Below are 27,777 nucleotides of genomic sequence, written 5' to 3' on the forward strand. Positions count from 1 at the left end.
TTATCAACATTCAAAATAACTATAAGGCTATCTATGTTTTAATTTAAAAACTACATTTATCAACAAAAACAATCTCTATCCATAGTAGCATTTTCATATTGTTTATGAAAGTACCTCTGTCCACACTGAAACGCATATGACTAAGATGTGTGATTACACTGGATATGGGTATGCATGCATGTAAGCAAAAGTTTGATATGTCACTGTGCTCTGTGCAAATCTACAGTATCTTATAAAATCAGCTTTTTTTCTGCTCACATGCACAGGTGACACATAGCCAGATTAAGCACAGGGGTTCACCTCATAGAACTGCTAGGCAAGCAGTATGACATAAGACAGATTAGAACAAATGGAAAACGTGCAGTCAGAATGAGAGATGCTGTGTACTCTTTCTATATTTCTATCTGTTTAAGTCAGCATTGCCTTGTTTGGAAGTGCATGTTTGCCTAAGGGAGGTCCCGCACGTGAAGAAAGAGTATAAAGCCTTGGAACGTTGCCCGGCACACAAAGATGCTGACGAATGGATAGGAGATAACATTATCCAGTCCTGAAAATACCTTCCACTGAACTGACAAGCTCGACAGACTGTATACATAGGGCCCCCACTCCTGGACTGGGTTTTGTCATTGGGTTCCTTCATCTGTTATGCAGCGTAAGGCAACATTAGACAACGCTAAGTTATTTCTCCTGTGTAATTTCTTACTTCCGTATCACTAGGGAGGGGTAACGCCTTTTATGTTATATACCACTCCCTGCTGGACACAATGCATCAGAGGAAATGTCCTTGAAAGGGTGGTAACACTGCCAGCCACAGCATTTATCACAAAACTGGAGCAACTGGTAAATTATGTACATATGTAAGCAGCATTCAAACTGTACAAAATGCAAGCTCCATGGAAAGCAACTCTGTTATGTCCCCTGTGTTGGAATATGGTTTTGTTACTTGAAAGGTGACTTATCAGCAAATGAGACTTTGTTATGAGTGGGATCCAGTCAGGGAAGAGCTATATAATAAGCATGAGCAAATTAAAGAGTGTAATTAGAGTCTACATTTTCAGACATATATGACTGTGGAGATTTTTTTCATAAGTCTCCGTTTTCAGGGGTTAAAAACACTGGGGCAAGTATAGATGAAAGGTGAAAAGGGAAACTAATGTGTGCATTTTTAAACACAAACATAGTAGTGTGGATGAACCCTAAATGAGAGATGACAGAAGAAAAAAACTCCACTCTTATGTAAATTTAAGCAAAATCAGATCTGGGGCCAGTGATCACTCAGAAAAGTGGTAATGATAGGCCTGTCCCAACAATATCAGTGTAAAGACTCCAGGTTAAATACTGGTGCAGTATTTAATCTGCTATGACACTAGTGATCACATCAGCAGAGAGACTGTAACGCAAGCACCAGAAAAATTAGCCACTAAATGATAGAAATGGTGCAGAATTTTTTTTTTTTTGTTAGAAATTAGTCCTGTTGTGTGTAAATATTAAGTTAGAAATGGCAAATACAAGCAAAGTCAATGATATATGGATATATAGATTAGATTAAAGCACTGCATAAATTAAATAATATATTAATTCATACACTTTACTTAATGCAGTTAAGGTCATAAGAGTTGATCCTTAAAGTAGAGGGCAGGAATCAACTGTTGAGTTCAAACAGGATAAGTTGTGTCCCATTGGGTAAATTTATAATAATAAGAGGCAGAGATCAAGAGTGACATTAGAGGGTCAGCTCAGGTTTGACAGTTTGAAGACTAAGTCAGAGAGGTGAGATTGCTTTGGTTTGAAAATTTGCAGGAAAAGATGCTGGGTATTTTGGGTAAAGGATGCTAAGGATAGAGCTGCCAGGCAAGTGGAAAATAAGAAAGTCTAAGAAAATGTTTATGGTTGTGAAGAGAGAGGACATGCAGGTGATGTGTGTAACAGAGCATGATGCAGAGGACAGAAATATATGGAGGAAGATGATCCACTATGGAAACTCTTAATGAGTGCAGCTGAAAGAAGAAGTATTTAAATGGAAGAGTACAGTATATAGATGTGAATACTGATCAATACTACAGATACATGGTATGAAAAAATATAGATATATGAAATCCATCCATTTTCTAACCCGCTGAATCCGAATACAGGGTCACAGGGGTCTGCTGGAGCCAGTCCCAGCCAACACAGGGCACAAGGCAGGAACCAATCCTGGGCAGGGTGCCAACCCACTGCAGGACACACACAAACACACCAAGCACACACTAGGGCCAATTTAGAGTCGCCAATCCACCTAACCTGCACGTCTTTGGATTGTGGGAGGAAACCGGAGCGCCCGGAGGAAACCCATGCAGACACGGGGAGAACATGCAAACTCCACGCAGGGAGGACCCGGGAAGCGAACCCGGGTCTCCTAACTGCGAGGCAGCAGCGCTACCACTGCGCCACCGTGCCGCCCTTAGATATATGAAATATTTTATTTAAAGAATAGATGTATGTAAACAGGTGAAAATATACATAGAGTACAGTCAGAAGTTACTGATATTTATAAAGGTCAGCTATTGAGTGGTAAGGGTTGAGAGTTCAGAATGGTGATGGTGTTATGAAAGAAATTGTTCCTGAGTCTGCTGGTGTGGGATTGAAGGCTTTTGTTGCGCCTCCCTGATGGGAGGAGGGTAAACAGTCCATGATTGGGTATGAGGCATCCTTGATGATGCTCCGAGCAGTCGCAAACATTGTGTATGCTGCAGGGCAGCAATAGTTGACAGCAAAATGCCAATGATGCCCTGGGCAGTTTTCACCACCTGTTTCAGGGCTTTACTGTCAGCTACAGAACAGTTGCCATACTACACTGTAATATAGTTTGTCAATATGTTATCAACAGTGCAGAGGTAAAAGTTCAACAGAATCTGAGGAGACAGGTAGGCTTTAGCCTCCTCAGAATGTAAAGTCGCTGTTGCACTTATTTAACAAGACTAGAAGTGTTTATTGTTCAAGAAAAGTCCTCAGAGATGTGGATGTCCAGGAATTTGAAGGTGGAAACACACTGCAGCTCAGCCCCATTTATTTGGATGTGAGCATGTGTGGTTCCTTTAGTTTTAATGGTTTTGAGGGTGAGGTTATTGTCAGAACACGATGTTGCCAGTTGCTGAACCTCCTCTCTGTAGGCTGTCTCATTATCACTCATCAGTCCTATTACCGTAGTGTTGCCTGCAAACTTTATGATGGAGCTGGGGCCATATAAAGGGACGCAGACATTGGGGGAAGAGGGAGTAGAGGAGTGGGCTGAGTACACAGCCCTTTGGGGCGCCGGTATTCAGGATCAAGGTAGAGGATGTCTGATCGTTTATCTTGACAGACTGGAGTCTGTTTGTCAGAAAGTCCAGTGTTGTTCTTTGCTGAGTTTAGTTACCAGAATGGAGAGGATGATGGTATTAAATGCGGAGTTATAATTAACAAATAACACCCTGACATAGGAGTTGTTATTATCTAGGTGTGTCAGGGTAGAGTGAACCCATTGGTATGCTAGGCAAACTGGTAGGGATATAGTATGGGAGGTAGACTGGAGTTGAGGTGGGCCAGAAACAGACTCTCAAAACACTTGGTGATGATGGGGGATTAGTGCAACAGGGCGATAGTCATTCAGGCCCCCTGGAGAGGATAGTTTAGGCAATAGGATATAAGGCATGCAGGGACAACAGCCTGAGCCAAAGACAGATTGAAGATTATGCCCTTTTTCTTGTATTATAATCAATCAACTATAAATTAAGTTTGTGTTATGTTTGAAAAACTAGTAAAATATTATTTTTTTTTATTAGCAAGCATGCACTAGGAGCCTTAGACACCAAACATCTTCAGTGTAAACCACTGGCCTAAATGGGCCATTAAGTGTGTTACAGATGATGTGACAGAATGAACACTAGTTACTTCTAAAGATATTAAATCTGGTGAATAGGATGAGACTTTTAAGAGAATACATATCATTTTGTGCATTTGTGTTAAGATTGGATACAGATTCAGGTGGAACAGAATGCAGTAATTATACACTCAAGGAAAACTAATGAGAACAATGAGACCAAAGGTGGTGAGTCCTCCATGGGACACCTGCAGAAAAAAAGATGATCCATCTGTCCACTCATTCTCTGAACTCACGTATACCATCACAAATTGTTCAGGAGCTGGAGCCTGTCTCAGTAGAAATGAATACAGGGACTTGACCAGTCCAAGGCCATTGCAGGGCACACTCCAGCACATGCACACACTCACTATGGCGGAATACAAAGAAACTAACTAATCAAACAAATACTTCTGTGGGACTTGGAAGGAAACCTGAGTATCAGAAAAAAGACCATGCAAACTTGAGGAGAACATACCCAGTTCCCTGCAAATGTGGTGCAGTAACTCTAACCACTGTACCACTCAGAATCGATGAAAGCAAATTAATTCACCTAGGAAAAAAGAGTTAATGTGTTCCTTCCTGCTAGTCAGGTAATGCACGCCATATGCTTACTCTTACCAATCAAGTCAAATGAATACTGCAAAATTAACCAAGTCAAACAAGAAAACCAATCAAAGTTCCCTGTGATATCTGTTCCCTCCTTGTCTTTATTACTGACTTCCACCACCACCACCACCTTTAATCCCAGCTGTATTCTCCTTGTTATTTTCTCAGTGTCTCAGATCAGGAGTTTATTTACCAACTGAAGTAAGCAAGGGATTGATAAGGTGAATGGAAAACAAATTGTCCATTTAAACAGTAAACAAGTAAAATAATCATCAAGCCTCTAGAAATGTATACATAAAGACCCTATCTCATTTGCCTTTGCAGAAAAACCGCCTGCAGCTTCAGACCTATTCAGAGAAAAAGAGCTGGGGCAAATAGCTGAACCTTGTAGCAGTGCTACAGATCAGTGGACTCCATTTCCCAGCTGCCCCAAGGGTATTGCCAGCAGGAACTTTAAAAAGGATGCCGGCTAACCGGCAAGGGTTTCTCTGTTGTTTTTTGTGTGTTTCTGCCCATCTGTCTCATCTCCAAAACCATCTGTGGAATATCGTTTCTATCCTGGATCATCAAACCTGTAAAGATGTATGGACTGTCTCATGCCTGCCTGTTGTGTGAGTAGTGTTAGACTGGTCATTGGAGGAAGCGTTCCCCTCCCATTACTTACAGAAAGCTGTTCCATGGATCATCATCTTTTCCTCCATTCCACTTCACCTGTTACCACTGCATTTGAACTGTGTTAAGGACTTTGCCATGAGTGTGTATTGTTAGGTGTTTATGGTGGTGATTTAATATTCACTATTATCGTAGGGAAGGGGAGGGCTACCTGCTTATTAGTTATTTATATTTCCTTCTCATTTAATATATTGCTCAGTTATTTATTTATTTATTTTGATTTGCTATATTGCATGTCTCAGTGTATGAGTAGTGTGAGTTGGGTGCATTCCTGGAATCCCCACCAAAAAACAAACAAATCCCCGTCCCTATGACGGTGTGAATCTGAGTGGCACCAGACCACTACAACCTGTTCAGTATGAAAATTAAACTACTGCTGTATATTGATAAAACTAAGGGAAACAAACCAAATGTGTCTTGAAAAAGTCAGCTTTAGCATCTATGGTGCTCCAACACTTTTCGCAGCATCGTGGTTATCAATTTTTACAATATTTTACTGCTTAGAATACTGCAGGAGTGAGAAGAAACATTTTCTTGCTTTAAATAACAAAAACCACTGTGGAAAATTGTCAGATAATAACGAATAGTTATGAACCTCCAAAATGACCATCATTTATGACACCAATTGGTAGAGCCTGCATGTGCTCATGTTTAATGCAACATGGCAAACTGAAGGAACATAATAGAACAGCTTTGTTTATCAGTTAGGCTCATTTATATGTAATAGCTGGAAAGCATTTAAATTACACCAATCAGCACACAAAAAAATGGTACAGTAGTAATGCCATTAAGGACAGTTGAAAGGGCCCAAAATATTTAATCATTAAAAGTCTTGAGAAATATCTGGTTCATTGAAATAAGTAATATTTTATATAAATTGTTATGAAAGAACAAAAGTTAAAATTTTATTACCACATCTATATTTCCACACGTTCTGGTACAAATTTAGTCAGAGTGTCCTTGTTTAACAGGTATAAAGCAGTTTTTTTCTCTTATATAATTTATTATGTACTTCATTTAATGTCACACTGTAGAAATGTATACACCTGCAATAAAACTGGAGTGGTTTGAGAAGCCATACTGTAAATCATTTGAACAGATTCTTGTAGGTGACAAACAATATCCATATTTTCAATACAATTAAGCCTTTGAACTACCCAGGAGAGTAGAGTATTATTATAGTACTAGACATTAAGCCTGTTACAATAACGGGCGCTAGAACAGTATTGCATAAATATTATTAGGAACAGTCTATTTTAAATGGCAAGGGACCTTGACCTCATTCTGTTTGTTGTCTTAATTTTTTTGGTAAAAATATTTTTGCAAGAAGCCTAAAGTAAAATAATATTAAAAATAAAATAGTATTGCCTTAGTGTAAAACTTTATAACAATCTGTAATGCACAATATCTGAAGATATTTAGGAAAATGTTTTTATTTTTTTACCTCATGAAATTTTTCAATAAAATTTGATTATAGACAACATTCTTTGTAAATACTCTGTCTAAGTTTGGCAACAGTTTGCCTTGTTCAGGACCATCTACAACGTTGACAACAACATCTCTAAAACTTCTAACTCTTGATAATGCAACATATAACTGAACCTGGCTGAATACTGGTTCTGGCAAGTAAATGGCAACTTTTTCTAAGGTTTGCCCTTGAGCTTTATTAATTGTTATGGCAAAGGCTAATGTAACTGGAAATTGCCACCTTCTTATGGTAAAGGGTAAATTAGTAGAGGATAGAGCCAAATCAATAAAGGGAATATTCTGACGCTCATTTTCTTTTTTACAATTGATCTATTTGCTCATATTTTTCTTTGTCTTTCAGCCTTTCTTTTGTCGATGTTTACTTGCTGAGCTGACCATTCTTCCAGGAGATGTTGCTTATATACGATTTGAGTGTCTGTGTCTTTTGTCCTACTTGACATGTCCTTTTTTTTGGGTGGCATGTTGTTAGTAGATAGTTAGTAAACATGCACGGGGGAGTATGCGTGGCGTCTCCCCAGCAATGGATTTTATGTGCGCGGCCGCGACTACCCAATCAGCACTCTCCCCAGCAATGCTGTCCTTTATTTGCTTATCGAGCGCGGCCACGGCTGCGCCATTCACTGTGTGCCCAGATTCCAGTGTGTGTGCGTCCACAGTCTCCCCAGCTATGATGTCCTTTATTTGCTTATCATGCGCAACCGCGGCTACCCGATTCACTGTGTGCCTAGCTTCCAGTGTGTATGCGTCCACGATGCCGGTTGTGCGTGTCGCACTGAGCCTCGCGCATGCGCACTTCACTAAAAAACACACACACGGACACCTGGACGCACACAGGGGTTTTATTAAAGAGGATTGGGCCCCTTTAGAAATAAACTGGGGGATAATTAATCTATAAGACATGTTGTGGTATTTGGATCTATGACAGCATGTTTTAAAACTTAATTTTTAAATTTGTTAATCCAAGAAATTCCATTAGTTTGCATGGAAACAAAGTAAAACAAGATAGAGTAAAACAGATACAGAAATTTTACATCTTAATTAATTAAAACCTATGGTCAGTTGGCCTATGATGAGAGGAAAACAAGTATGAATGCTAGAAAAGATAAACCTCTGGGTTTTCCAAGACCAAAAGGCCAGCCAACCCCTATGAGCATTCTAACAAACATAAATATGTCAGCTATTATTGGTTACTCTATATATATGAAAAACTACCATTGATATTACTACAACACATGTAAATTAATGGAAGGAATTTTAAAGGGAAAGACTGTGCAACACATGGAAAGAACAGGAGTTATACCGACCAGTCAGCATGGGTTTTTTTTTTTTTTGCCCTTTATTTTGCCTTATACAATTTCTTGTATTAGGAATTTGTTAGTTTTCGCATACCCCATGGGGTCAGTGCGCAGGGTCAGCCATTGTACAGCGCCCCTGGAGCAATTGCAGGTTATGGGCCTTGCTCAAAGGCCCAGCAGAGTAGGATCTCTTTTGGCAGTGACATGGGATTCGAACCGACAACCTTCAGGATACCAGCGCAGATCCTTAGCCTCCATTCTGCACCTAGAAGAGGGAAGTCAGGTTTTGCCAACATGCTGGAATTATATGGGGTACCATCAAAAAGATATGATCAAATTAGAACATATATTATATATCTTGACTTTCAGAAAGGATTTGACAAGGTGCCATATGAGAGGTTGGGCGTCAAATTAATCAAAGTGGGAGTACAGGGTACTATTTATAGGTGTGTGTAAAATTGGCTCAGAAACAGAAAAGCAGAGGGTTATGGTGTGAGGAACCCCATCAATATTAGCTGACATTAAGACTGGTGTCCCTCAGGGGTCAGTGCAGGTGCTGCTGCTATTTCTAATATATATAAATAATTTGGGTAGGAATATACAGTAAGTAACATACAGGCTGGTTAAATTTGCAGATGATACCAGGCTAGGAGGATTGGCAGATAATCATGAATTCATTAAATCATTTTTTCAAATAGTGCTCAGAAGCAATTAAGAAGGCTAAAAGAATATTAGGTTTTATAGCACAATGTGTAGAGTACAAGTCCAAGCAGGTTATGTTCAAGCTTTATAATGTACTGGTGAGATCTCATCTGGAGTACTGTGTGCGGCTTTGGTGTAGGTTTCATCTCCTGGCTACAAAAAGGACATAGCAGTAACTAGGCTGATTCCTGCATAAAACAAATATAGAATAACATATATCTCTGGGATGTCAGAAAAACACTGGGACAAATAGTAAATGGTATTGGGAGTTCAAGCCAGGCAGCATAACTAGTCATGAGCCATGCTTCTACCATAATAATCAAGCCCTTTCTCTATAAGTTACTTTAGTACAATAAACATAGGTATTAAATCTAAAATATGACTTTCTACACAATTATAAAGGGAGAATTATGTTTTATCCATCAATTAATAATATTAATTAAAAATGCATTGTAATGTCGGTTCTTTTTAAAAGGCAGTCATTTATTAAGAACACATGACAGGATGATTTAGGCAGAAAAGCATAAAGAGAGGATCAAAACTAAATGTTACATCTAGGTAAAGTTGTGCTGTATCATGTATTAAGAATTCAATTGGGTATAAACACACTGTGTCACACTGTTAATTGGCTTGAACTTGGCCAACAACAAGGTTCTATGAGATTAGGAAAAGATATGTTCAATTTAATTAGTGCCATGATGGTAACACAGTACAGAGTGATGATTCACATGAACAGTTTTTGCAGTTTTTTTGATATCTGAATCCATCAAAATCAAGCGACTGGAAAAAAAGTACAAAATTCATCAGTAGGGGATAAGTAGTTTTATTGCATTGCCACAACAAATGATGGATGGATAGAGAAGAAAATTACAGCTAGTCACATTCTAGTAATGCACTGCATTCTGTTTTGATGTCTTCTGGTGCAGAATTGACCTTTGAGACCACAAATCTTCATTGATTTTCAGTCTCTTTCTACCTCACAATATGGTATGCTTCATTTGGGTGGTCTCTGCCATTGACATGGTCTAATGTTAACTACAAGCTAACCTGTGATATGATGGGGAACAGAATGCATACGTGTTCCATATACTGCATATGGATAAACATAAATCTGCAGTTTCATACTTATGTACATAAAATGCACGTCAAGCATATTAAAAATACATATAATCCATGAGAAACATTTTTAGAACCAACAAAATAAAATTTGAGGTCAATAAAGTGCTTAAATTACACTGCAACTCCGCTCTTCTCTTTTAGGGCTATTTTCTCGTATCTTTTTCGGTACTACTTTGTTTTTGTTCCAAGAGCAAATATTAATTTCCCAGTAGGTGACCATTAGGAACACAAGGGTATTTTTAAAGCTTGAGCCTCAAGGAAATAAATTTACCCGGCTGCATTTGACATAAACAGAGCTATGCAACAAGCCCTTGGCACTGTACATGTGATACAGAAATGGTGAGTAAACACTACTGCCAGTACTCATATGTACACAGACCTGTTTACTGATTTATTATGGTAGAGGTATAATTGTATTTTTAATACATTTAAACAAATTAATACTAAAGATGTTAAAGTAAGGAATACAATGGGGCTCAGAGCCAATTAAGTCTCAAAGTTGGGGATTTTTAGCTTCCCTTCATCTGCACTAGCAGAATTCTAAATATTGATTGCAATATATTATCCCATGTTTATTTATTTTTTTAATTAATCAAAAACATGAATATCAGACAAAAATATGTTTAGAAACATGCAAGTGCAAATTTTTAAGTTGCTCAAAATAATTTTATGGCAAATCCAGAAAGAAAGAAGATAGAGCCAAAAGACAAACACTGAGTTTTTACTGATTTATACGGTATTTTATTTTTTCTAGTATGGTTTCATTAACACCTGTTTGAAATCACTTGTTGTTGAAAAGTTTGGGGAAGAAACATGGGAGAAACTAAGGTATGTATTGTGGATGTAGGTGTAAACAATAGGGATATAACTAGAAATCACTAAGTTTGAAAACAAAGCATCACATGTCTCATGTTGCTGTGAAAGTTTTTTTTTTTTTTTATACGATCTACATAAGATTCACTGAGTAAGCAAGAACTTCTTGTGTGTTATTTTTATTTGAAAATGACTAAATGTCTGCTTTTTTCCATAATACGTAATGTAAGATTCAAATATGTATTCAAAGTTTTCAAGGTATTTATAATAGCTTGATCGAATATTTATCCAGATTTCTTCAGTAGATTGTGGTGAATGCTGAGATGCGCATTTGCAATTATCTTTAAAGATTAAATGAATGTTTGAAATTACCTTTTACAATAATAAGGTAAACAATGTGTAAAATTAGTTATAGGCACACAGTTTTGAAAATTCTTCTTTTAAATTTATACATGAAAACATGCATATACTCACACATAGATAGATAGATGGACTGAGAGTTTTTCTTTTAAAACAAAATTTCCAGTAGGCAATGAAGATTCAAAATTTCTCTGCCATAGTGGGATGCCAAAGTTTAACTTGTAACGTTAAATGCATCTCTGTTGAACTGTTCTTGGTGAAAGTGTTATTAAAGGCATAATTTAAAAAGCAGACAGGCATTTGTTTTTGTGTTCTTAACATTAAAATGGTATAGCTTTTTATATGTTGTACTTTTAAATATATTACAAATATTTAAATGTACCCTACTATAGTGTGACTGTAGAATGTTAAACTTTGTCTTGCTTTAATTGTCATGGATATCAAACTCCTGGAAGAAAATTAAAAGTACTGAAAATTTATTTCTAATAACTTTTCTCACTTTAAAACAAATACGCATATTACTGTGTAAATACAGAAAACATCACTCCACCAAGATAATTAAACTTAAGGCAATTACAGATACATAAAGAGGAAAAACTGCAGCACTTACTGAGCTCACCAATGGCACAGTTAGTTGAAGTTTTGTATTTCTTTTTCTGCTCTTCATAGACCATACTTATAAGCAATGCACTAAGAAGATCTGTATGTTTGCACAACAAGACTGACACTTCATTTCTTTTGAATGTAGTTATTTCATACATAAACATTTAATTCAATGTACAATATGTAGTTCTGTGTTTATTTCTGTCTGTATTCAGTGAAATTCAATTTTTACAGAAAAAGTTGGGGCGGTATGGAAAATAAAAAAAAACACAGTGATTCCTCAATTTACTGTGATTTTTAATTCATTGAGGATAGTAGGAACCCAAGATATTTCATGTGTTGTCTGATCAACTTAATTTCGTTTGTAATAATATTTTTATTTGCATTTTCCATACCATCTCAACTTTTTCTGATCTGAGATTGTAGAACTCTTCCTCATGATAAGGTAATTCTAAATTCCCTCTGCATCAATAAGTTTTCAGTTCTTTTCAGTTCATTCAGTAGTTACATACTGTATATTTATAGTACAAAATATTAATATAACTGGCATAAATATTTGCACACTTAAACTTACATGTCAAGGTAAATAAAATAAAAATAAATATCATTGTTTAAATATAGCAAAATGAGACCAGCATGAATGACAATGGAATGATGTAGTCGTCAATGGTTATTTCTTGCTATGTTCCTGATGCTCCTGGACTAGGCTCTGGTTTTCCTCAAGCTTACAAAAATGAAAAGGATTTTTTTAATACATCTCAATGCTATAAATGTTAAATTACCTGATAAACCTAATGAGTCCCGGTATGCATTAGAATGACTGTGTGTGTGCAAAATGATGGACTGCTGGCCATTTTGCTGCCATCCTATTAGTCCAGACACAAGATTCAAAAAAAGGTGAATGGGCAAAAGAATAAATTCAGAAAACTAATATGTGGATATATCCTTTCAGTCAAGATCTTTCTTACAGATGTTAATTTCTTGAGACTCCAGCGTGGGCAAGTTACAGATAGAAAACTGATATATCATCTTACCAAGTAAGATTTATTACATTCAACTTTTTTCTTGGTGTTTTGGCAGAATGCAGGCTGAAGTTCAAGATACATTTATGACTTATGAAGTTTATGAGGATGCTATTACACTTAGACTGATTCAAGAGTCTTGTAAAATGTTAAGTAAGTTATATTTTTGTTCTCACTTTTAAGTACTAGTTGCTCTTTTATACAATAATAGATACTTAATAAATAAATAATGGAAGTACGGCTGCAATTGTCATTTTTAAATTATAAAAACATTTTATTACAATAATAGTATATACTTATATATACTTTATATCCATATTTGTATGTACAGTATAAAAGGTCACTTTCTTGTTTGTGTCCAAACACTTTATTTTTTAAAATTCAGTACAAGATATAAGGCAACAGAAGGAAATACATTTTGTTAAGGCCATCAGGCATCAATAAAATGCAATACAGTAATATCTTTTTTCTATTAGTAACACTGGGGACATTCATCTACAATGACTACTTGAATTACTGCTCTAGCCACTGCCTGTTTTGACTTTGCACATACTATATGGGGGTTAAATTTCCTTTCTAGAAGTATTGCAGATTTCCCTTCAAAACTTTGTATCAACTTACTCAACTTGCTCAGTTCATTTTGGCCTTGTATGAGTGAGTGAATGAGTGTGTGTGTGTAAGTATGCACTACTGTGGGCTGGTGCACTGAGCCTAATGCTGCCATTCAGAGGTTCTGGTTCACTTGCAGAGTGTGATAAAAACAGCTAATTCATAAAAACAGTCAGATTTTGATATTAGACTGCATAAAGTCATTATTATCCATTTGCATCAAGTTTGTAAATGGAGCTTCCGGTGAGGATTCAAGGATAGTATTAGATCAATTTTCCAAGAAAAGTTAAAAAGAAGACTAATTCTAATGTCTGGAATACAAAAATAACCTTGTTTTCTAATTCACAGTGCTTTGTGAAAAAGGTCAATAAAACTGTAAAAAGACTTTTTAGGTAAGATAGAATCACACTGCATGCACAAAAGCCTTGTAGGTACAGCTCATGTTACCGAATAGACGTATGTGATTACATTCTGCAAAATACAAAGAAATCACAGTAAACATGAAGGACTATAAAAATAAAGCAACAAGAAGCTTTAGTTGTACTAGTTTAACACAAGCTAAATATGTGTATTGCAGAATACAGTGAATGCATAAATAGTGCCCTTGTAACTATGATGTGTAAGCTTTAACTATGGTAGATGAGTAAATAGAGGTTTTCCAAGCTTTATACATTTAAAAAAGGACTTTCAATTCAGCTTTTAATTGGAAACTAAACATTGGCAGCTTGTAATGTGAGACACTGGGCTGCTGCAACCTTCCCACCCAAAATATTTAAAAAACTCTAGCTAAATTAATTTAATAATGAGAAATACTCATAAAATAAATGTGTTTATTTGCGCAGTGTGCCTGGTGTGAGTGCATGTCAACATCCATTAAAAATTGGTTTCAGTTTGTATTTGTTTAAATTTCTGTGTGAAAACCTACATTTTCTGAGTGAAGGGCAGAGGCCAAATGAAAGTGTATGTAAGTCCTTCGTCTTTTGGTTGCAATTTAGATTTTCCCTCTCTGTGCCTGGACACTCGCACATTTATTAGCAGTGTATTACTGTTGTATTAGGTTTGTTTTTTAATCTAATGTGATTGGACAATCGTCAAAACAGTGTTTCGTGTTCATGTCAATGGTTCACAGTTTATAACCACTCATTAATATTACTATAGATAAGAAAGCGCAACTTTAGGAAATGGCAACTTCAACTGGAACTTCAGAAATTAAAGAATATTTGGTTATTTCTTCAATGAAACACCCCTTCATAAATTGTTCACTTAAAGAAAAAAGAAGATAAAGGAGCTTAGATTGAACCAACCTGACGTAAGAGTTCTTCAGCAGGCAAGTGATGGCGGACAAGCTTACATGTGGACTTTTTCCCACACAAGCTCCGCAGGTGGTTGAGACCTGTCTGAAGAGGATAGGACTGCCTGGAGAAGCTGGCATAAAAGCAGCTCTGTGATCGCCATGTTAGAGCACTTCGGATGTGTCTCCTTACTGCTAAAGTCCATCTGCCCTTGGTGTTTGGTCAACAGTGAGTCTCAAATGGCTGGGTGATAGTGGGCATACAAGTTGCCACTAAGGCAGAGAGGGGCAGGCAAAGGGGCGAAGCACCTTGGGGGATCCACCAAAGTGCTGACTAAGTGCTGTGTCTACGAATGCTGATCTTGCATCTCTTTTTTTACCAGCTTCTCTGGGAATCCTGAGGAAGTGCCACTGCAAAAAAAAGATTGGGAAACACAGATCTAGACAATAGTAGGAGGGTGAATTTTTGGCAGGCTTAGTGAAATGATTCAATTCAATCAGAAAGTAATTGAGAAATGTTCAGGCCTGAAGGAAAGGGGGGCAAAACATATGTTCAAAGAAATATACACATCCCGATCGTAAAGGCAGAGTAAGATTTAGATTGGACTTGTCCTGTGGGTATAGTACAAGACAAGTTGAGTGGCTATTTTTCAAGATGAGGTCTGTGGATCTTACAATGTCCATCTGTGCCCAGTTGAGGTAAGCCTGGCAAGCCTGTATAGGACTGGGCAGAATGGCCGAAATTGTAGAGAAAAAATTAGGGTTGTAATAACTCGGTGGGGTGTGGCAAATGCAAATGATAAACTGGAATGTAAGACTTAAGAAAAAGTAGAGGAGTAGTGATTGTATGATGTGGATTTATGGAATACAGTGGAAATGGCCAAGGACTGGGACTCTATTAGAAGAGGCAGAATAAAAGTTGGATTGGACTTATGCAATGTGGAAGTCAATGTTATTGGAAGATTATGGCATTGGGAATGTGAGGAATTATTGTGTGGATTTTGGCAGAATGGGGAACTAAATCAGAATGGGCAATTTAGAGACAGGTGTAGTATAACATTTGGGTGGCAGGTGCACCTATTCCTTTCCACATCTATAGAGAAAGTTATGGGAAGAATAAGGGTCTGTGAATGTCATGGACTGAAGTTTTGGAGAACAGTAGAAATGGGAAAGCTGGCATCAGATTGAGAAACATGGTGAAAAGGATATAAAACATTTTATCCTGGATCTGTCCTATGGGTCTGGTACTGGACAGGCTAAGATGTGCATTACCATTATGATGAGGACCACAAGAGCATGTGGAATGACTGGATAGATAGAATGATAGAAGTGATAGGCACTATATAATAGGTAGATAGATAGATGTTAAAGGCACTATATAATAGATAAGCTCTGCTTCAGATTGTACCCTGAAAAACCGGGCCACCCCTACATTTTTCTCATCAGCCGCCACTGGAAGTTGATAAAGACACATAAGAAAGGAAGGTGAATTAGATTGCATTTCTTGTTTTATTTGCTGCATTTTGGAAATTATGTTAGTATTATTGGTGATGATAAATATAAAAATCTGTCCATTAATGTGTAATCAAACCAATTCACGCTCCAATTCAGAGATTCCTCAGTCAGAAACCTGCTTTGAAGCTTTTGATGCTACATAAAAACAAACTTATTCACACTGACGCATACAAACATGACTGCCAATTAACTCAAAGTGCATGCTTTTGGAATATGGCAAGAAAAACAGAATAGTTCAAGAGAAAAAAATGAATAGACTCAAATACTGAGGAATTAGAAGGGAAATCTACAAATGTCCTGGGGCCTCATGTATAACGCCGTGCGTAGAACTCGCACTATAACATGGCGTAAGCACAAAAGCCGAAATGGGTTTACGCATAGAAAAATCCAGATGCAGGAATCTGTGCGTACTCCAACTTCCACGTCCTTCCGTTACATAAATCCCGATCAGCGTGAAAACTAACGCTCGTGCACGCGCATTATGTAACGCCCCAAATCCTCCCAGAATTATGCCTATTTGAATATGCAAATCAATATAAATCGCCCTTAAGCGCAGCCTTCTGTGAAAAGACAATGGGAAAAGCACGGGGGAAAATATAAGAATTTTACCGAATACCAAGTGGAGGCAAAGGAAAAACATTCTATTTGTTCAAATAAACTGTGGTATAATCAACAAAATGAAGTTGATCGAATGGCATAGCGTGTTGGAGAAACATGAAAGCTCACATTCACAAAATCGCACAGTGCCGGAAATAAAAAAGAAGTCACATATCAAAGTTGCCGTGAAAAGAAGAGTTGTAAGCCCACTGTCTGAATGTCATATGAAAGCTTATTAGGGTACAGAGAAAAAAGGCACACGGTGGGCAAAAAGCACGAAATGTCAACTTCAATCTCGACATTTCCACTTTAATCACATAGTTTATTTTGTCATTTAGTAGAACATTATAAACTTCATCTTAAAATCGTTTAATCAACCAGTTTCTCAAATCACATCGTAATTAAAGTAGCACGTTAAATGCTTTGTTTTGTATTTGATCTTCTACTCGTATGTGATCTATGTGTGTGAATCACTACTTGCTTCTTAAACTGGCTCTCTTCCTCCAACTGGACACAGAATCCATTACATTTGTGATATTACATCTCTCTGAATAACTAAAATACTGAGATGTATACGTGATGTCATTTTCATGATGATAGGAGTTAAAGCACATTATTAAACATGTGTTTCATGAGCCTCGTGCTCATGACAAGCATTTATCTTTTGTCGAAATTTGTCGCTGCGTTTTAGCTGTGTTGTTATTTTCTCTTCTGTTTTATATTCAATATATATTGGCGTGTCCGCCCCAAGAGTCCTTGCTTTTCTTTCCCCAAGTAACCGATCGCCATACAATCAGCTCTGTAATAGACGTTAAGCCATCTGTAAGCTTAGCGCCGATTCTTCAAAACGCTTAAAGAACATTGAAATATCTTCGTAGTACATGTTTAATTATTCTATCCTTCACGACAATCCCAGTGAAGAATATAGATTATTTAAATGAAGTTAAAGTTTTATCTGTATAATTTAACAAACATATTTTGCTGCATTTCACCTTAAAAATGATATCGTCATCATATGTAAATACGCTTTATAAAGTGGCCCAGGTTGTGAGATATTATAACTGTAGTGCAAGTTTACAGTGAGGTGATTGTACTTATAAGTACAAACAGTTCTACAAGGAGCAATTGATTGAGTGCATTTAAAGTTCTTGGGATTAAACTGTTTCTGAACCGTGAGGTCCGTACAGGAAAGGCTTTAAAACGTTTTGCAGTGGCTGAGACAGCCTGTCCTTAAAGCTGTATACCGATAATTCTCTTTCCGATCAGCTGCTGCTGTGATTCACACTCAGATACAGTGATATAAATACTCCGAGTGGTGCAGTGAGAGTAATATGGAAAAAGATGATCCGCTGTGGCAACTCCTAACGGGAGGAGCTGAAAGAAGAAGAAGAAGAAGAAGGAGAAGTGAGAGTAACAACGCTAAAGCAGTTATGGTATTTGGAATACTATGGCTGTTCCCTGGACCATTATATTGTTATGAGTTAATTACAATCAGATGCATTACACTAATAAACAATATGCGGTTAGTTTCAGTGTATTTATAAAGCCGCGTCATGAAAATAATGAGTAATCACACAAGAACAGTACCATTGCTTTGACGCTGGGTGCCGCCAGTTTGCAAAACCAAGCGGAGAACTTGCGTACGACAAGGCATGAGGTACCGTGGAAAAGTGCGTGGCTTTACGCCAAATGTAGGTTTTATACATCGTGATTTGAACGTGGAAAAGTTCTTACGCAATGTTTCTGTGCGTACGCACCGTTTATACATGAGGCTCCTGGTATCCAGTAAGAATGAAAGAAACAATGAATTACATGTACATACTGTGAATGACTGACATTATAAAGAGGAAGAAAGAACAGCCAAAGTACCACTGCCGGGTACCCATGGTTGTTAACTAGTAACTTTGCATACATTACACAGAGCTAGGTTACATTAGCATAGGAGTTATTTTATTTTTGTGTGCTTTTGTTTATTCTTTTGCCATTTGGATGTTGTGATAATGCCATAACGTTGTTTTTCCGGTGCTATGACTACACACATGGGTGTAAAATCATTGGACATGCTCATGTGGTTTTGGTTGCCATTCTGTTTAAGACCGAACTACATATTTGGTTAAAGACCTTTAGCTAACTAGGGATATCTATTTATTTCTTGATGAGGTCTGTGGATATTTGCTTTTGACAGTTTTATTTTTTATCTTTGAGGTCTTATAGTTTTTCAGTTTTATCTGCTGATTTCTTAGATGTCAGTAAATCTGGCTCTGTGCTGATGGCTGTTCTTGGCTTGAATAGAATTGAACACAAGTTGTATGTATATAACTTATGTATACACCCAAATATATATATATGTGTGCGTGTGTGTGTTTGTAAATATATAAAACTGAATTTATGTCTGTTAGAACATCATGAAAAACCACTGTACCTATTTCTATAAAACATTGCTCTTATATCCAGTTTAATCTAATTTAGGATATATACAATTAAAACGTTAAATTTAATACCGAAAAATATATGAAAAATGAAATAATGAGAAAACATCACTAATCATCACTTGAAAACCAACATGATGATTTCTATAAAACTTTGCAGTTGTTTCCGGTATATTCTAATATTGAATGCAGGCTAATAAAATTTTAGACTTTCTAAGTGTTAATATCTAGAGAGAAATAAAAACCTGAGACAACCTGACTAAAAGTTACCACTTTCACTGGACCATTTCTCCTTTTAACCTCAATATCTCCTGAATAAAACATGGTATCAATGTGATTTGTACATCAAAAGAATTAGAGATAATTGTGTAACAAAACAATAGCAATTTCACAACTTTGATTAATGAGAATTTTAAGATAAAAATTCATTCACTGTTTTCTGATCATTTTATGACAAACACAAAAGGCCATATGCAGTGTTTGTCTAAGGCAAATAATAAGGAAGGAAATGATGCATGTGTGGCAAGATCTGTACTTGAGCTGGAGTAACAAGCTTATTCTGGACAGGGTGCCAGTGTAGCGCAGAATCTACAGGGTAGTCCAGATCTAATTATGCAGATCCAGATTGTCTGCATGACTTATGCGGGGGCGATTCCAGTTCGGTGCAAAGACGATTCTTCATGTCGCCAGTTTGCACATTTCTCAATGATCCAGGATTTTTCGGGTGATTTTCTATGTAATAAACTTAATAAGTTATAGCGTAATGAAAATTGCATAAATAGATCTGGACCACCCAATACAACCAATATACATTTGCCATTTAACATAACACATTTCTTTGGTGATTTAAGGGTGAAACTAGAGTACATGGATGAAACCAAAGAAATACAAGGAAAGTATTCAAACACAACACTGATTCCTATGGGTTGGGGAAACTGAACCAAGACTGTGCATCTGTAAAACAGGCCGTGCTGCCCATTAAATATACAGACATGCATATAAATGTATATATTAAATTAATGGAAAATAATAGTAAAGAGAAAGTGTCAAGTATAAACATATTAGTGAGGATTCAACAAGGTTTAACAAGGAGAAATTGTGTTTCCCCAAATAGAATGAATTTTTGAAGAAGCAACAAAAACATTTTATCAGTATGACACATATACAGTATAGACTGATACTGCTTATTGCATAATTAAAATTGTTTAAGTAGCCCATGAGAGGGCTAAAGATCAAATGAAAAGAAGATGGAATTGAAATGGAAGTGTGCAGTAGTAACTTGGCTTAAACACAGGAAGCAAAAAGTTATGATCTGAAGGACTTTTTTCAGATTCGGTGATATTACAAGAAAAATTCCTTAGAAATCAGTGTTGGGACACAGTTACAATCTGTAAAATCAATCTGTAAAAAGGTAAGTAAGAAGCTGTTAAGGTTTGCATTTAACACTAAGGTAAACCAAACTGAAACAAATACACCCCATACACAGTATAAATATAAATATATTTATAAGGTGACACACAAAAATAACCAGATTGGTAAAATATATACAGTATATATATACTGCTCAAAAAAATTAAAGGAACACTTTTTAATCAGAGTATAACATAAAGTCAATGAAACTTATGGGATATTAATCTGGTCAGTTAAGTAGCAGAGGGGGTTGTTAATCAGTTTCAGCTGCTGTGGTGTTAATGAAATTAACAACAGATGCACTAGAGGGGCAACAATGAGATGACCCCCAAAACAGGAATGGTTTAACAGGTGGAGGCCACTGACATTTTTCCCACCTCATCTTTTCTGACTGTTTCTTCACTAGTTTTGCATTTGGCTACAGTCAGTGTCACTACTGGTAGCATGAGGCGATACCTGGACCCTACAGAGGTTGCACAGGTAGTCCAACTTCTCCAGGGTGGCACATCAATACGTGTCATTGCCAGAAGGTTTGCTGTGTCTCCCTGCACAATCTCAAGGGCATGGAGGAGATTCTAGGAGACAAGCAGTTACTCTAGGAGAGCTGGAGAGGGCCATAGAAGGTCCATAACCCATCAGCAGGACCAGTATCTGCTCCTTTGGGCAAGGAGGAACAGGATGAGCACTGCCAGAGCCCTACAAAATGACCTCCAGCAGGCCACTGGTGTGAATGTCTCTGACCAAACAACCAGAAAGACTTCATGAGGGTGACCCAAGGGCCCCATGTCCTCTAATGGGCCCTGAGCTCACTGCCCAGCAGCATGCAGCTCGATTGGCATTTGCCATAGACTACCAGAATTGGCAGATGCACCACTGGTGCCCTGTGCTTTTTACAGATGAGAGCAGGTTCACCCTGAGCACGTGACAGAAGTGAAAGGGTCTGGAGAAGCCATGGAGAACATTATGCTGCCTGTAACATCATTCAGCATGAGCAGTTTGGTGGTGGGTTAATGACTGTCTGGGGAGGCATATCCATGGAGGGTCACACAGACCACTACAGGCTTGACAAAGGCACCTTGGCTGCCATTAGGTATCAGGATGAAATCCTTGGACCCATTGTCAGACCCTATGCTGGTACAGTGGCTCCTGGTGCACGACAATTCCTGGCCTCATGTGGTGAGAGTATGCAGGCAGTTCCTGGAGGATGAAGGAATTGATACCATTGACTGGCCACCACACTTTCCTGACCTAAATCCAATAGAACACCTCTGGGACATTATGTTTTGGTCCATCCAATGCCACCAGGTTGCACCTCAGACTGTCCAGGAGCTCAGTGATGCCCTGGTCCAGATCTGGGAGGAGATCCCCCACAACACCATCTGTCATCTCATTAGAAGCATGCACCGATGTTGTCAGGCATGTATACAAGAACACAGGGGCCATACAAAGTGCTGCGTACAATTTTGAGATGCTGCAATTAAATTTTGGCAAAATGGACTTTTGGGGCGTCTTTGAATTCAGGGCTCTATAGGTTGATCAATTTCATTTCCATCAAACGATGTGGCATCCTTTCGTTCCTAACACATTACCCAGTCTATATCAATATAGATATCCATGAGGATTTCTTTTTCCCATTGAGATCTGATGTGTTTTCTAAATGTTCCTTTAATTTTTTTGAGCAGTTTATATATATATATATATTGATAAATTACAGCATTCTAATCATTGTCACCTTCTATATACTCCCCCTCCCAATCTCTACATCGCTCCATACGTATCTTCCATTGATAGAAACAGTCCTGGAAGTCTTCTTTCTTGAGGCTCTTCAACAGGCTTGCCGTTTTTGTCTTCACTTCATCCATTGAAGAAAAATGTGTTCCCTTCAGGTCACTTTTGATTTTCGGGAACAAGTAAAAATCACAGGGATCTAAATCAGACGAATAGGGAGGATGATCGAGGACAATAATGTTTTGTCAGTCAAAAAGTACTTTATGGATAAAGAGAAAATTTGTGAGAAATTTGACGTTGATTCACTGTTCTATTTTTGTTTCACCTGACATTATTGTGGCAACTCATGTAGCAACTGTAAATACTGACTGGGCTATTCACAGAATATACCTAGCTGGTTGACGGTTTGAGAGGACATGTAGGAGGGGATATATTCTATGATTCATGTCTGGCTGACCTCCACATGGTTTTTCAGGAAAGCTCCAAGTCCAGTCTGGTTATTTTTCTGTCTCACCTCGTATATGTATATTGTAACGGACAGCTGGGATGCCTTTGTAATGGAAGGACTGGAGAAGGAGCTTGCATGGGGTAATACCTCTCCTGGGACAACAAAGGGAAGCCCCCCTGGCTTGCTACAGGGCCAGCTGAGGCACATGACCACTGCCAGGGGGCGCATGTAAAATGGCTGAACCCTCCTCTGCAGGGCTGCCGCCACAACTAGAAGTGCAACTAGAAGGAGATCGTGGAACACCTGGAGCATTTCTGGCTGCTTTATAAAAGGGGCCACTTCACTCCATTGAGCGAGCCAGATTCACGAGGTGGAGGATGAAGTTCAGGGAGGAGTGGAGGCAGAACAGACCAGGAGAAAAAAGGGACTGTCTGTTTGTGGTTTACCTGTGCTTATTTGTACTGTGCTGTTGTGGGAAGTGAGGGAATAGTGCTTCCCCACTGAAATAAAGCCTGTGTTGTGTCAGGTGTTTGGGGAGCTGTGCACCCCAGCTACCACAATATATATATATATATATATATATATATATATATATATATGTATACACGAGGGGGGACCCAAAAATAACTGAAAATATTTTTAAAACGTATTTAATTTTCTGTACAAACTACAATTAGTCACCTTCACAGTACTCTCCATTGGCGGAAATACACTTATCTAACTGTTTGTTCCATTATTCGAAACATTTTTCAAATTTGTCTGAAGTAATGTCCATTAATGCTCTGGTCGTTTCTTGTTTTACCTCTTTGACGTCAGCAAAACGCCTTTCTTTCAAGTCTTTTTTCATCCAAGGGAACAAAAAGAAATCACACGGAGCTAAATCCGGTGAGTAGGGTGGGTGGTTCAGGGTTGTCATACCGTTTCAATAACAATAGTTTCTGCAACACTTTTTTCAAGAAGAAAACAAAATGATATATATAGTGGAACTAGACCCAGACACAGACAGGCGGACATCGTTTCTTCACCCAACACACATTTTATTTACAATTATATTTACAAAGTTAATCAGTGCACTACCCAGTGCCTCCAGCACCGATCACCTAAAGTCCAGGTCTCACAGTCACTAAATGCCTTACTTCTGGCCGCCTCCACTCTTCTCTCCGAGCTCCGTCCTCTTCCACACGACTTTTGCTAATGAACGGAGGGAGGCGGCCCCTTAAATACCAACCTGGATGGGCTCCAGCTGCTTCTCCAGCAACCCCCGCGGACACACCCCCGTGTGGCGGAAGTGCCGGCTGTGCACCCGGAAGCCCTCCGGGTGTTCCTAGTCCTCTTGCCCCCAGCACTTCCGGGTGTGGCGGAAGTGCTGAGGTCCAGGATTCTTCAGGCACCGGGGTGCCGCCTGCCGGTGGCCACGGGCCCCTACAGGGTTGGGCTTCCATGCCCTCTACAACCAGGGCGGTTGGCCGCTCGTGGTCTGGAGGAAGCACAAGCCCTTCTCCGGTCCTCCTGGGCATCCCGGCTGGGCTCCACCCCCAGCCGCATGTTACTATATATATTGTGAAAAGAGCAGACTCAACACACTTAAAAGGTTTGGGGCATCCACCTGTACATTATCCCTGGCTGCAATGGGTTTGGTTTTAAAGACAGCCTTTATTGGAGTCCAGACATGAACTGCTTGAGGTTTGGAAAGATGGCGGTTTTAAGTGGGAAGACTAGAAGTGACGTAGGGGAACCGGAAGTGACCATCTTCTCATGTCACCTCAGGAACCGGAACCGGAAGTGGCATCATCAATGATGGGTCATACAGGTTTTCCTGCAGCTGGTCTGCTGAGATAACAGGAGATGGTTTAGTGCACCCCACCACCCTCTGGCATGGTGTGGAATTACCTTCACTTGGTCCATACAACGTCCTCCTACTTACACGTGTGTGACACAGTGGAAGCAAAAAAGTTAGATATGATTAAGATCACCTTGTGAGAAGGATTTAGGAGATGTGGTGGACTCACCACTGATTCCAGCTGTTATTTTTAAATGATATCTTCATAAGGACTGAGTAACTAATACAGATTAAGGTTAAAGTTTGCATTAAGGTAATAATGCCTTCACAAAGAGAACAATTCATAAACCAATCAAGTTACTAAGTTGGGGACAGATAGGAGTACTTTAGGGATATTCAGATCCTGACTTGACAGTTTTTTTAATGGGTTTCTGAATAAAGACTGAGGAACCAGGAGTATTTTGGGCAGAATGATCTTCAGTCATCAAAACCAAACATAAGTCTATTCTGCAGTTCATTTTTTGTTTGGATCACACATACCATCATACAGCCAATAAGTAAACAATTACTTAAATTAAACTATAAGATCAGTTGGTTCTTGCTGTACTCCCAATGAAAATGGGAATGGCCCTGACTAGGCATGACCCAAAGAATTGGCAAAACTTGCATCATGTCTCATGTTCTGAAAGCTGATTGAATGGATGGATAAAATAAGGTGATGTGTTTAAAAATATATATTTTTTAATTATTAATAAATCCCAGATATCTCCAGTTCAAATACATGCTGTGAATTCATAATAATATTAAATTTTTAATCAAATAGGTGCTGATGGTTGACTATGTGTTATTTAAGAGGTAGCATACTAACGATAAGGATGTGGAAAGCATAAAGTACCATTAAAGGTAGCTGGTAATCTATCAATGACAGTGGCTGGAGAAACAATTATTGTCCTCCAACTAGGAAGCATGAAACAGTGAGGAAACAGCCTGTGTAGCTTTTTGTCTTTGTCTGAGCCCTCACACTGGCTTCTTAAATTAATTACTAAAAGGAGGCCAAACAAGCCCCTGTAGGTACAGGACATTCGACAGCAAAGAAAGGCAATGTCTGAAGTGATTGAATAAGAAGCTCGAGGGGTTTGGCAGGAAGCAAAGGTGAGAAGATAATAAATGAGCATTTTACACCAAGCAGCTTGTTTTCAACATAACAAAGAAAAAAAAAAAAGACTACGCTCAAAAACAGAATGCTAGTGATAACAATGCCCCTGAAGTATTGCTCAGCTTCTGGCAATGCTTTTACCTAAAATGTGTGTCTCATGATGTCTCAGAAGGTTGCCTCAATACTAGTAAACAACTCCTATTTTATTAAGCTATTTTAGTGTGTGTTTCTTTACACAAAATGTTTAGAAATTTATTTTAAAAGCACTATGTGTGCCACATCTCCGAAAATATTTTACTGTTATTAAGTATAAAACTCCTGATGTAAATTTAATTTTGTGCAATCACCCCAGTGTGGTACAATCCAGGAACTACAACAAATCAGTGCCAAGTCTGTGAGAATATAAATTGCATAAAATATCTTCAGTATAAAAATAATAAATAAGGTTAATAAATCAGAGAAAAAAAATCAGGCAATAAAAAACTACAACTATTTATAAATAATACAGTAAATAAAAAATTATACCACCTTGGAAGTTTTCTTATATTTACTATTATACAATATTCAATCACAGTGGATTTGATTAGACATTTTGACAATGATCAACTGAAAAAAGAAAAAGTACATACAGATTTCTGCAAGGTGGTCTAAATTAAATACAAATATAATACACAAAATGATATATTAATACAGTATAGACATCTTTGGCAGCCATGACATTCTTGAATTTCTGTGATGATGTCTCTGTAACCTTTGGACATCTAGGTACCGCAAATTTTTCAAGACCAGGCACAAATTCACAATTGCGTTGACATCTGAACTGTGTTTTAGCCAATCCAGTATTGTTGTTTTTAAGGTTTTCTTCTGTAACTTTGGAAAACAAATCTTCATATCAGGTTTTTCTCCAGGATTTCCATGTACTTTGCTAAATTCATTTTACTACTTACCCTTAAAAGCCTTTCAGAGCCTGCTCCAGAGACGTGCTCAGAATATAACACTGCCTCGATCATATTGCATGGTGGTGATGGTATTTTTGGTATACAATGATGTACAGTGTTCAAATATGGCTTTTATCTTTGTGGCAAAAAAGCTAAGTTTTAATCTCATCAGTCCAAAGAATTTTTTTCCAGCTGATTTCAAAGCCTCTCATGAGACTTTTAGCAAACTCTAGCTGAGATTGCATGTGTGCTTTTCTCACTGGCTATCTCTTTGCTGCTCTGTATAAAGCTGCAACTGGTGAAGCACATGGGCAACAGTTGTATGCAGAATTTCTCCAATCTCAGTCATTGTGGCTTGTAAACTCCTTCACAGTCATCATAATTGTCTTGGTCATCTTCCTCTCTAGTCTATTTTTTTAATTTATTTTGTTTTTATTCTTGCACAATCATTCACTTCTTGTAGATGGCCTGTTCTGGGCAGATTTACAACTGTGCCATACTCTTTCAATTTCTTATACAGTAATCCCTCCTCGATCACGGGGGTTGCGTTCCAGACCCCCCCGCGATAGGTGAAAATCCGCGAAGTAGAAACCATATGTTTGTATGGTTATTTTTATATATTTTAAGCCCTTATAAACTCTCCCACACTGTTTATAAATATTCCCTGCACAGTTATACAGCATAATCCCTTTGTATTCATTTAGATATTAGGTAAGATTCATTGAAATTATATATGTAAACACACTGTTTATATACAGTAAAATCTAAATATTATTTTAAAGATATCGAGTGTCTCTGATATCACATATGTTATAGCCATATAAGCAGATTGTTTTGGAGCCTTAATAAAGGGCTTGACTATAAACAAAGATAAACACAAAAGAGCACAACTCCTTACACAGCGAAACACGTTGATGCAGAATGAGCAAGACGAGACTTCCTGGTTAACACTGCATTCAGCACACAGGAACTTAACTGCGTGCTCTGATTGGTTAGCTTCTCAGCCATCCGCCAATAGCGTCCCTTGTATGAAATCAACTGGGCAAACCAACTGAGGAAGCATGTACAGGAAGTAAAAAGACCCATTGTCCGCAGAACCCGCGAAGCAGCGAAAAATTCGCGTTATATATTTAGTTATGCTTACATATAAAATCCGCGTTAGAGTGAAGCTGCGAAAGTCAAGGCGCGATATAGCTAGGGATTACTGTAAAGTGATTTACCTATAGTTCTAGCAATATTCAATGAGTTGGACATTTTCCTGTGTATATCCCTTGACTTGTGCTTTTCTGTCACCTTTTCATGGATGTCTTTTGTTT

General features: G+C 37.9%; 1 protein-coding gene across 1 annotated transcript in view; it reads left to right on the forward strand.

Moving 5' to 3' along the window:
- Positions 1 to 3,206: 3,206 nt before the first annotated feature.
- Positions 3,207 to 27,777, forward strand: part of gucy1b2 (guanylate cyclase 1, soluble, beta 2) — a 73,414-nt gene continuing 48,843 nt past the window's right edge. Inside the window, exons 1-6 of the mRNA XM_039746282.1 lie at positions 3,207 to 3,309; positions 3,986 to 4,066; positions 4,811 to 4,921; positions 6,193 to 6,263; positions 10,517 to 10,590; positions 12,619 to 12,713. Coding sequence (XP_039602216.1) covers positions 3,207 to 3,309; positions 3,986 to 4,066; positions 4,811 to 4,921; positions 6,193 to 6,263; positions 10,517 to 10,590; positions 12,619 to 12,713 — 535 coding nt within the window. The remainder of the gene's footprint in view (positions 3,310 to 3,985; positions 4,067 to 4,810; positions 4,922 to 6,192; positions 6,264 to 10,516; positions 10,591 to 12,618; positions 12,714 to 27,777) is intronic.

Source organism: Polypterus senegalus, chromosome 2, assembly GCF_016835505.1.
Source record: "Polypterus senegalus isolate Bchr_013 chromosome 2, ASM1683550v1, whole genome shotgun sequence".
Lineage (NCBI taxonomy): Eukaryota > Metazoa > Chordata > Cladistia > Polypteriformes > Polypteridae > Polypterus > Polypterus senegalus.